This window comes from Chamaea fasciata, unplaced genomic scaffold, assembly GCF_029207755.1.
Source record: "Chamaea fasciata isolate MVZ Bird 193981 ecotype frontalis unplaced genomic scaffold, bChaFas1.0.hap1 SCAF_3, whole genome shotgun sequence".
NCBI classification, from domain to species: Eukaryota; Metazoa; Chordata; class Aves; order Passeriformes; family Sylviidae; genus Chamaea; species Chamaea fasciata.
In genome coordinates, this window is record NW_027094088.1 from 837,554 (window position 1) to 849,872 (window position 12,319).

The window sequence follows — 12,319 nt, forward strand, 5'->3', positions numbered from 1 at the left end:
AAAGAAAGTGCAGCTTGGCTGAACTGTGGCTAGTGTGTGATGAGGACTACACAGTGTCTTTGGGGGTTTCTTAGGAGAAAAAGCTGGGGTGATGTCAAATTCGGTCTGAAATCTAAGGCGACGTTTCCTAGAATATGACAGCGGGTAAAAAACTTAAGAAACTTCATGTTGTTAAGTGAAGACTTGTATTACAACTGGAATGTTGTGAAGGTACAGGGGTTGTGTCATGTGGTAGAAGCTGGAGCTGATACAGCCAGGTGAAATGAGGGAGGAATGAGATTCTGCATTTATTTCTTGCTTGTGGGGATTCATTGACCATATTTCTATTTCTTTTGTCCTTTAACTGCTGACTGGGTTTATGCCTTAAGTCAGCTGTGTGTTCATCAGCCAAAACAGAGAAGTTGATAGGGGAAAATAAACTTTTGTCACACATTTGTACGTGTGTGTGTGTGTGTGCACTTTCCCCAGAAACTTGGTTATTTTTAATCAAGCTAATTGGTCCTTAATTTTCTTTCTAGCTGTGGCACTTGTCGATGTGTTTCCTGTGTTTGTATCAGATGAATCTGTGCACACGGGTGTCACTTCATTTGTCAGTGATTTAAGTCACCTGTTCTGGAGTTGTAATGGGGCTGCATGTTTTGCTTTATAGGGTTTTTTCCTTCTACCCAGGATGTATCTGGGATTTTGAGAAGCAGATGTCTCTTTCCAGGAAAAATTCTAACAATTTCTAATAATCTCCTTTCCTTTCTAAATAGATACCTCTGAGAATATTTTTTTTCCTGTTATCCCTCCAAAATTGCTTTTCTGCAAAAACTGGATAAAATATAACAGAAGTGAGCGTAAAATATTCCCTGTGACCGTTTGCCTTACAGTCCTCAGAGGCACTTGAGCTGTGTCAATCAATCCTGCTGGACCTGTAATAACGAAAGGTGTACTTTGCTCCTTTGAGGCAGGAGCAGGATGTCACAGGGCCAGACTTCTTTGGGGAGTCAAGTGAAGCAGGTCCTGAACTCCAGACTGACGTGTTTAACCATGGGGTTCCAAAGTCCTGCTTTCCAGTCAGTTTGCCCGAAACACCTGCTTGGCAAACGCTCTCTAGTCCTGTGGGAGTTGGAAGATCTGTTCCTCTTGGAGCCCTGGGCACTGGGAATTCCAGGCTTTCTGTGCCCACAGGCACTGACCCCCAGCAAACTCTGCATTGGGCCTGAGCCCGTGGAAAAGGCTCCCAAAACTGAGTGACAGCACTGGGATTGTGGGTGTGGGGTTTGGATAGAAGGGTGTGATAGCACAGGGTGCAAAACTCAGAGTTTAAGGGTTTAGAATATAGTAATAGATATAAAGCAAGATGGAGGATTCAGGGCAGAGGCTGAGTCCTCCTTTTTCACCTTCTTCTCCATGGCTCTGGGTGGTGTTTTTTAATTGGATAGAAAAATCCACATTGCAGACCACAGGTGGTTGGTTCTTGGGTTAAAAGTAAAAATAATTGAGGTGTCGCTTCTTAATTGGACATTTTATCCTTAAAAGGCTTTGTAGAGGGAGGGGGGCTCCATTTTTACTTTGTTAGCTGGAAGTGCTGTAGAACTCACAGCTCGTGAGACTGTAATATAGAGAAGAATTAATAAACATCTTGAGTCTGAAACACCAGCTCGAGCATTTAATCCTGACTCTGGCAGAAAGAAGATAAAGATAAAAAGCAACATGTTCCCACTTTTCCGTGGCTGCTGTTAGTGATGGCAGAGAGCTCTTCAGCTTCCATGGCAGGAGCTTGTGCTGAGCACCCAAGGCCAAGCTCCCGTGGAACTGGATGGGTGTTACAGGAGCTTGCACAAATTTTGATCCTTTTTTTTTCCCCCCCCCCGCTAAATAAAAGTTTTGACAAAATCCCTTGAGGACTGAATGTTAAGAAGCTTATTTTAGCTGGGATTTTCAACTCCTAGTTTTTGTGACTATGGCAGTCGTGATATGATCTCTGGTACACTTGTATTGCTGCATAATCTTGTAAAAATAGTAAAAAAATAGTTTTCCCCTGTCCTTCTCTCCTGCCACCTTCTGTACAAGAGGCAGATCCTTGGAGAGAGGTTGAGACTTCCATATGCTTGGATCTCTTCACTGGAAATACTTGTAGATGTGGAGCTGTGCATTTAGTCCTGAAACAGGAAAACCTTTAAAATAGATGGGAAACTGGACTAGAGCAAACGCAGATCGACAGCCACTGTGGTTCTCGTACATTCTCCGTTTATTCTCTCTAAAATGCCAGCTCATCTACACTTAGAAACAGTTTACAGTTAAAGGATTTTCTCATCGGTACACAGCATAAAGAAAACTGCAAACAGGCATTGTTTATCTTATTCTTAAGGTGGCTAAAACGTTCACTCTACAAACTGCACCTATTAATACCTAAAAACCCGTTGTCCCGTGTGAACACCTTAACATAACTTTTTAACCGCGGCACAGGCTTCAGAGGCCAGAATCTGGGGCCCAGTCTGGAGTAGCTCAAATCTCACTCTAAATATCAATCATGTCCCCTTTCTCTGAGGAATTCTGCTACAACAGCCGTGCAAAATTTTCTGGCAGAGATCGGACTTGAATTGTGTCAAAGCAGAAAAAGTGGATTTTAATCCACTTTGGAATTGCAAAAGAGAAAGGGAAGATGTTTCCAAATTGCATTGTCTTGACTTTGATGGAAAATTTGGGGGAAGAAAGTGGAAGACCTCAGTTACAAGTGTGGAAGCACATAGGTAAATATTCTGTGATATTTCAAATACTGATCTAACTGAATGTTATGAACTAAATTATGAGTTTTAAATTTCTAATGTATTCTGCAGGTCTGCTAATAGTGATGAGACAAATCAAAGTGACAGTAAGAAAGAAGAGAGTTTCAGAGCATGAAGGCTCTGGAAGGATCTGTGTGAACTTGTACATTTGTTGCAGAAAGGTAATGATGCTGCTGTGGAGGAGACATCAGCATATGCACAAAACCCAAACCCCATATTTCTGAAAAATGCAGAGCAAATGGGTTCTCTGTACTTGGAGAAGTCAAGGCTCCTGTGGGCAAAGCAGCCGTTCCCTGTAATGCAATGTAAAATGCATAAATGGCTGCTAGGAGCCTACAAGGAGTCTGAATGTTGAGGAAATAGTTTTGTGAGAACCTCAGAGAAGGCATTTGGAAAAAAATGCTTTGCTTTTCTATCCCTTCCTTGGTGAAGGAGATGCTGAGTGTGTAACCCAACATCGATTCCAAATGTCAATCCCTTCCCAGTGCACAAACTGAGGGCAAAACTGCAGAAACTGAGAGCAAATCACAGCTCTTCCTGCTGAGCAGGCTCCAGGTGAAACACTGAGCAGGCTGCTGTAGCTCTGGAGCAAATGTGGAATATGGGCTTGTGACAGGCTGAACCCCTTTATGGGAATGCTAATGGTAAATTGGCCCCAGAAGAATCCTGTTAGAAACCTTACAGAAACCTTTGAACTGTTGAGTTGTGACACATCAGCTGACAGACTGGTGTAGGATATATTTCTGTATGGGTCTTCCTGACTTTTCCTCAGTGTCCATCCTGATTTTCAAAATGGCACTTCAGAGTAGTGTCATTGAATTCTGAGACATAGTTATTTTAATTTCCCACATACACACACACCTTCCCACATAAGAACATTCACATTGAGTAATCAAAGTAGCAATTCCTTAAATTCACATGTCTCTTTAGCCCAGATGTTTTTACGTTTTTGGGCTCGGATGACATTTAATGTACTTGCATTTTCAGCGTATATTTGGGATCTCTTCTAAGTCACGTAGTAAAGAGGTGAAGGAACAAGGAATCTGGTCCTTAAAGTTGAAGTGCTTTTTGTTTTCCTCTGTTTTGATGCTTTACTTGTCCAGTATGCTTCCTGATGGGTTGATGATATTTTATATCGTGAGTTAAACTTAACATGAAATAAAAGATGAGGGCCTTTTAGCTTGTGTCTTTTAAAATGTACTTCCAAGAGAACGCTGAAGGCTTTTTGTAACTCATTGTCTGATATCTGGGGCTTGATATTTAACATGTGCTATTGGATGTAACTTTAAAATTAAACTGAGAAGGCATAATTAAACTTTGAGTGGAGAAAAGGTTTTTATCATTGCTTCAGTAAGGTACTACATTCTGCTCCACTGTAACGTAGATCTAAATAAACAGATAACTGTATGAATATTTTCACTGCACTGTGCTCAAGATAGTCTGAGTTTATACGAAAACAAAATGACTTTTCAAATTTCAGTGCACTGAAGCTGTGTATGTATGTCCAGGAATATGGCATGTGGAGATTCCTTAAAGGTTCAAGTGTCAGGTGCTTTTTAGTCTGCTAACGTTTTCCAGAAGTGCATAGTGTTCCCTGAAGTTGTCCCCATTTACTGTCTCAGATGATTTCCCGGTGCTTTCTAAAAATGAGAGTTTCTAGATGTGAGAACACTTTCTTTTGTCCCCGGTACACTGCTGCTTTGGGCTGAGTTTTTTGGTTTTTGTAGGAGTTACAAGGAGAGAGTGCTCTCGGATCTCTCTGTGCTATTGAGCCACCTTCCAGGATTGGTTTATGGCAAAGTGCCAGCAGACCTGCCTGCCTTGGCCAGTGAAGAAACCCTTTTGGCTTTGATTCTTGATTACAAAATAGCTCTGTCTTCCGTGTGTTGAAGCTGTGGTCTTGATTCCCAGAGGAACTGGGGAACTCACAGTTCACAAATTTCAGTGGTTAGGCTTAATCTCCTGGGAAGACAGAAGTCTAGGTTGTGATGCAAACCCTAAAGTTTCTCAACGCTAAAGGCTCCATATCCCTTACGACACCTGCTGCTGTGGTTGTATCTGCATGTTCTCATGGGTGTTTTCTGTCACTGTATTTCCAGAGAGGTGCTTCTCTGACAGACTAAGAGGTCGACTACCACAGTCTCATTGTGCACTGCATGAGAAGGATTCCTTTCCTATCTCTTTGGAATTTATAAATGTGTAATCCTTGTGGTATGCAACAGGTAGAACAAAATACCTTGTCTTCCACTTCTTGGTGTCTCTCCAGAACTTGTGGCCTAGAATGTACTTTCTTTTTATGAGAGACTTCCCCAGCAGTCTGTTTTCCAAGTTTGTTTTCCTTGAATGAACAGGGTCTTGTGCCTGTGCAATTGTGAATCACTTGAACAGTAAGCCAGTGTTTTCTCCTAAGATTGTTAAAACCCACAATCTCTGTAGTACTACTGATAAACAAAAGTCTGCACTTCCTTCACATCATGCTATAATATTTTTTGTAGTATATAGTGCACTTTCTGTTAAAAAAGAAACAAACAACCCCCCCACCAGCAGTTCCTTAGAATCTCCCTGGTTTGTTCATTAGGGGGCACTGCACAGCTAAAGAAGGACGAGTGGGATTTGCAGAGAAACTTTCTGGGTGCTTTCCATTTGTCTTTCCACCTTTTCCAAACTGTCCGGGGGCAGTGTAAGATGAAATCCTTGCTGTAATTTACACTGAGTTCTGACTAAGCCTGGTTTTGGTAATTGTACTGTGCTGGAATATAAACTTCCAAATTCCTGTGTCCAGAGAAGTGTCTGCATAGCAGTTCAGAGTACTGCCTGATTTGCCATTTGTGTCGGTGTCACACACGTTTCTGCACAGCAGTTTCTAAATGTTAAATCTGGAGCATAATTACACTCATTGGATTTTGATTGAGTTTCTGTTTACCATTGGAAATAGGGTTACTCCCAATGGATCCTTTTGGGAGAGTATTAGCTGCTTTCTCTCTATGCAAATATGTATTTTGCTTTGGGACGTGGATGAATACCAATATTTTTGCAGCTGTGAGAGAGGTTGCTGTAAAAATCACCATATGAGCAGAATGCTTTGCAGTAATGAATGTTAATCTCTAATCTCTACTGGTTTGTTTCTGAAGAGAATGTACAGAATATTGTAGGACCTAGTAAGGCTTATTTTCAAGGGGACCGGGCTTAAACAGTCTCTTCCACTGCTGAAGAGTAGGAGCCCAAAAACTGTAGGAAATCCAGCTGGACTGTTTTGATGGAAGTTTGTAAAAAGGCAGCACACAAGGCAAAGAGCCTTCTCTGAATGCTTGTGCAGGAAAGGTGTAAAGTCTCTGAGGTAGTGGCAGCTTTTTCAAAGCTTGCTTTCAAGACTTCTGCCAGTGGTGTTGTAGCTGCCTCATTGGTCTGAAATTCTCCCTGAACTCAGATCTGCAAAACTGAAGCAAAGGGGAGATGATAGCTGCACTAAATCTGGAGAGTAGAGGGATATGAAGGAGGGTAGTCTGTTCCTTCTTGGATGGCGTCACCTCCCCAGGATCTTTTGGGGACTGATGCTTGTTGTGGTGCATTTTGCAGTGGTTGTTACACAAGTAGGCTGTCACACCTAATGCTGCTTAGAGTCAGAGTGTGACCGATGATACCACAGGAACCAAAGCTGCCTAGAATAAACTTTGTGGTCACCCTTACGGCTGAAAACACAAATAAAGTAGTCTTTGGCATTGACAGCTGTTGCACTGAATGATTAACTCCAGTTTGGGAGACAATTAATGCTGTTCTCTGACCCATTCAAATATCAAACATGGTTGGACTCTGTTGGATTTTGGAGGACAATACTTGTATTTTACACTGGAATCAAACAGCACAGTTGTACTTTCTCCAAGAGTGTCTCATTCTGGTTCGTGCTGGCCTTCATTTCACTTCTGCCACCAGAACAAATCCTTCAACTGTCTGGAACTAATTCTTGGTGTGTGATAGTCTAAAATGCTTGTCTGTTAATAATTCTGCAAATGTTATTTCAGTTTGACATCTCAACTACAGCTGTAGTCATCTATTTTTTTCGCTTGTGAAACATTTTAATGCTTAAACGAACATTTGAGAGGAAAATCTTCAATTTAGGCAATCTTAAACATGGCAGATCTTGTTTTAAAAAATTTACCTGTCGTAACAATAGTTAGACACAAAATATTAGTGTTTACCCTTCTCGTCCAGTTTTAGTTTAGTTTTTAGATTCAGAACTCATTGTGGCTCTGGGCAGCTTGATCTGTGCTGGCTCTGCAGTTGTGCTGGAGCTTGGCTGAGATAATCTCCAAGGTTCCTTTCAACTGATGTGTATTTTAGTGAGAGGAAGCTCTTAGCAGAGTTGTCTCACCTGTGTCAGTAACACACCTGGTTATTTCCATTAACTTTTACACCAAGCAGGAGCATGGAAAGTCAGCAGACGCTTAGATTTCTTCTTCCCGGGTCAAACTTCTGGCTTTGCACAGCCCAAAAGCGCTTGTAACGCCTCCTGTCTTTGACTTTCAATGTCCACAGCAATTGGAAGAAAAAAGCGAGGATGAAGAGGACAAGGAGTGCTTGAAGCAAGCAATAACTGCCCTGCTCAACCTTCAAAGCAGTATGGAACGGATATGCTCCAAGAGCCTGGCGAAGCGAAGGCTGAGGTAAACGTTTCCGCCTTCTCCGCTCCCTGCTCTCAGTGCTCTGCTGTAAATCCAGGGCTCCCGGTTTCCTCTTTTAGTAAACAATGAACAAAATCGTTTGTGACAAGCCTGCTTTTTCAGAGGAAGTGACATCAAAGCCGAGATAATTTGTTATTGTTTTAAACCAGTTCGAATTTCTATGTGTCCTTGCGAGCTGGTAGTTGGGACGTTCTGAGAATTCACTGGTAAGTAGAGAGTTATGGCATTGGTGGGTTAATTGTGCTCAGGTGATAAAAATCCACCTGAAAAGCTTCTGAAAGTCCCTTTCTGTGTGCTTGGAAGAGAATGTTCTTGAATTTGAAACTACTCCTTAAATTGATTCAGTATTTTCTTTGCCAGGCGAGTTTTGTGCTGCCAAGGGTAATCTTCAGGCTTGAAAATGAATGCGTTTAAGAGCTTGGTTTTTTTCTGAATGCACTTGTTTCAAATTAATGCCATCTAAAGGTGTTCTGTTGGTTATGGAAGCGAGTGGCTTGTTGGGTTAAGAAGCACTCATAGCTTGCCTGCCTCTGGTTGCTTGTGTTTAGGTGAAACATCTATTGCTGAAGATAAGTAGAAAACTTCTCAGATGAGATACTTTAGTCAAGCCTTTGCAGTGGTGCTGATGTTGAATGATGAAATTGCCTTCTCAGTGGAATCCTCACTTCTCAGCAGGATGATGTGGTGTTTGTGTGTTAGTGCTGGTTGTGTTGTTTAAAATACATGTGTACTAACAGGCTGCCTTTCTCCCATCCCCCTGAAGTGAATCCGCATGCCGCTTCTATACTCAGCAGATGAAGGGGAAGCAGCTAGCAATTAAGAAAATGAATGAAATCCAGAAAAATATTGATGGTTGGGAGGGTAAAGACATTGGACAGTGCTGCAACGAGTTCATCATGGAAGGAACACTCACACGTGTAGGAGCAAAGCACGAGAGACACATTTTCCTGTTTGATGGCTTGATGATTTGCTGCAAGTCAAATCACGGCCAACCAAGACTTCCTGGTGCTAGCAATGCAGAATATCGACTCAAGGAGAAGTTCTTCATGAGAAAGGTACAAATCAACGATAAGGATGACACTAATGAGTATAGACATGCCTTTGAAATCATCTTAAAAGATGAGAACAGTGTTATTTTTGCTGCTAAATCAGCCGAAGAGAAAAACAACTGGATGGCAGCATTGATATCTTTGCAATATAGAAGCACGCTGGAAAGGATGTTGGATGTAACAATGTTACAGGAAGAAAAAGAGGAGCAGATGAGATTTCCAAATCCTGAGCTTTATAGATTTGCAGAGCCCGACTCTGAAGAGAACATTGTGTTTGAAGAAAACATGCAGCCCAAATCTGGAATCCCCATCATCAAGGCAGGAACTGTTGTGAAGCTCATCGAGAGGCTGACTTACCACATGTATGCAGGTGAGGCACTTGCTTTGTGCAGCCAGAACTCAAGGTAGTAACTCCCTCATGCCTCTCTTCCTGTGTTAAATGCATGCCCAAAATACAGAAAGTGAGTGAAAAGTGAACATGCTTGGCAGCTCACGTGGGATTTTACATGTGCGTGAGCTTGTTCTCATGCAAGGGCTGGGAGTGGGGGCTGCAGCAGTTGAGCTCCACACAATAGTTCTTCCTCTGTGCCCCAAGCTACAAGAGCAGCCTTCCTTCCAGACTTCCAAAGCTGGGGGACACAGGAAGGGCCAGCACTGTGGGAGGGAATGATGGGCTCAGTGGTTCCAGTTCAGGGTTGTACTCCATCAGCTCTTAGCTGTGTCCATGCTGGCCTGCCGTGGAAACACCAAGATCAGCTTGGTAGATGCGGTCACTTGCACACTTTGGCCTCAGAACTTTGCCTTCATCAGGACTTCAGTGAGGATTTGATCTAAGGACTTTGGTCCTGGGGTTTGTGTTTGTGTTGAAGACACATTAAAGACATTTTTGTGGTTATCCAGGCTGACCTCCTTGATGGCAGGATTTTCATAAGCTGTGCTATAAACCATGGGCTTGTGTTTGGGGTTTGGATCTTTTTTTTTCTGATTCTGTCTGTATGTCAGTTACTCTGAAACTTCATGCATCTTGGTGTTAGCGCTTTTCATATTCAACCATTTATTTTTTTTTCTTCCTTTTTACACTCTTAATTGCTGTAGATTGTTCTTCTGCTGCTCAGTCCTAGATACCCCGAAGAGATCAGGAATATTTGTTTGAAAGAAGTGGGGAGTAAGCAGAATGTAATTTCTGTAGTTTAATACTCCAGTTACTTTTTAAAATACTTGTATTTATATCTCTTGCTCTTCTTTTAATTTCCTGGAGTTTTCCTAACGTTTACTAGAAAGCCAAATGCAATATTGTGCTGGCAGTTTTTACCTGAGCAGTTTTGTACCTATCTTCATTTTCTTGTAACTTTATAAACTCCTAGCTCTTGGCTTTGATTTTTATAGGCATAATTTATGACATAATTTTATGGTCTTGAAAGTTAAAATCCAACAACTCAGCCTTAGAGAAAGGAAGACGCTTTTCTATTATTGTTTTTAAATTTGGCTTTGTCCTTGCCAAAGAATTAGCAAAAACTGTTGTATGAGAAAACTGAGAACGTGGGTACTGAGGGATGGCCTGAAAGATTTTGACCAAAGGGGTAAAAATAGTTGTTTTATAATGTATTTAGCCTGTCTTTGTAGCCTTAGACATCTTAGTGGACATCTCACTGATGCTGCATTGTGCACAATTTCTCCACACTCTTGTCTTCTATACCTTCTGTTTTATAATTGGTTATCTGTAAGGAAAACCATCATTGTTCTCACCAGCCTGTGCAGTCTTTTCCAGGGCAGCCCAGAAATAAGAGGTAGGGTGACTCAACCAAAGAAGCTCTACTGTACAGGAAACACGATCCATTTGTGATGTAAATCACTCAGGGGTTTGTTGAATCTTGTGAGATGCAGTGAGCAGGGGAGCAGCTCTCCAGAGTACCAGGTTAGCTCTTTCACAGGTCTGTCAGCTGAGTTCAAGGCTTCTCCTCTGCTTGGACACCTGGGAGAGTGAGTGCTGTGGGGAAATGTAACCAAACAGCTACAGACCCTGCTGTTCTTGCCCCTCACAGGACTGTGTACGTGCGATGGAAATCTTAAAAGCCTTTATTGCCTTTGCAGTCAGATGCCAGAACAGCGTTTACCTTTCTGAGGCGATGTTTCTGAAATTCAGTGTGCCTGGTTGTGGCAGCCCTTGATCTGACAGTCTAAATACAGTATTTACTATAGCTGGGACTTTCCTCTAGGTTTTTGTCTTTGCAGGTCAAGCGGTGTAAGAAATAATTACAGATCCACTTGCAAAGGTCATGTGATTTTGCTGCAGTTTAGTTGGTTGCTGTAGTCAAATCAGGTCTCAATTTTTTGTTGCATATGAAGATCCCCACGTCCACCCCATTTGTAGATACGAGTGTTGGACCTTTTATTTGTCATCCCTCACCCCCCTGACAAATGACAGACCTTTTTATCAGCCAGAATTTCTTTGGGATGCAGCAGGGATATCTGTTGGAAACAATTCTGCCAGGGGTGGGAGCATCCAGCCACCGCAACAGCTCAGCCAGGGAGACAGCCCTGATGGCACCTGCTCACCAGGTGTCACCAAACTATCCTGAGGTGGAGCAGCAAAACAGGGAGAAACCTCCTCTGCCAAAGCAGCTTTCCATGTGTTTTCACATGAGAGAAATTGCCCTGCAGTTAGGAGTTGAGGTTCTGACCCCATTTGCATATTCTGGCGGCTCTTCCTTGTTCTGGTGTGTTTCTGCATTCATTATCTCCTCTTGCCTGATTCTTCTTTAAGAGCAGCTGGGTTAGGTGGGACCAACATTGTAAAGTCATGGCTTTTTTTTTATCTATAGGGCAGCACTCTTCTATTTTTAAAGCTTTGATATGTTAAGAGTGCTTGTGCGTCATCGTAGTGTCCGTTTCCTTTCTTGAGGAATTCAAGGGTGATTATTTATAAATCCTCGTAGAACAGTTATTGTTCTTTTTTAACTTTCAAATGGGCTGCATTGAAGAGAGAATTATCACATGAGCAGACATCCTGGCTAACTGGTGCTGTCTGTATTTTTTTTAACGCTTACTCATATATTGTACACTATTTTGAGTCACAATCGCTGCTGGTAAGATAACAAAGTTAGATTTGGTTTTCTGATCTACTCCGTTTGAAATTCAATATGTATTGTGGATTTATGTGCTGCCCCTACCTGTAAATAACAATAGCTGTGACTCAGAGCTTGCAGTGATCTGAAAATGTTAATTGCTGTGGAAGCTCTTTTTTTCATGTAGACAAAAATCTCTTATTTGGAGTAGATGTACAGGCTGCAAGCTGTGAAAGCTTGTGTTACTGCGCTGCTTTAGCACAGCAGAACTTGTGTATTTCCGTGATAAAGATGATGTGAACAGGGACGACCTTCTTTGTGCAGAAAGTACTGGAGTTCTGCCTTTGAAAATAATTTGGGACTGCACAGTTTCAAGGGCTGGGAGAGGGATTATGAGTGAGAAGCAGAATAGCCAATTGTTTAAGAAATGAGAATTACCGTGCAACAGAATGGCAAGGAAAGGCTGTGTTACATGGCACGGGTAAGGTGTGCAGCACACCACAGTAAACTGTTGCCCAAATGAGCAGCTCAGTGGGATCTAAGAAAGGTGGAATGTTCGTTCAGATGGACAAGATGCTGGTAAAGAGTTAAGGAGGATTTCAGGGCAGCTCTTAAAAATCCACATTCCAGGGAACAAATCCAGTAGAGCATTAGGTCAAATAGCGCAGCCTTTTTATCCTACATGTTGCAGCCTACAGGGGTTGTTGGTTCAGGTCCTGTGAGCTCCTCTTCAGCCACTCTGTGTTAGGACA

At 42.1% G+C, this 12,319-nt stretch overlaps 1 protein-coding gene across 1 annotated transcript in view; it reads left to right on the forward strand.

Annotated features, from left to right (window-relative positions):
• SOS1 (SOS Ras/Rac guanine nucleotide exchange factor 1) overlaps window positions 1-12,319 on the forward strand; it is a 41,203-nt gene that overhangs the window by 17,829 nt on the left and 11,055 nt on the right. Inside the window, exons 9-10 of the mRNA XM_066177647.1 lie at window positions 7,308-7,435; window positions 8,217-8,872. Of these exons, the coding sequence (XP_066033744.1) occupies window positions 7,308-7,435; window positions 8,217-8,872 (784 nt within the window). The remainder of the gene's footprint in view (window positions 1-7,307; window positions 7,436-8,216; window positions 8,873-12,319) is intronic.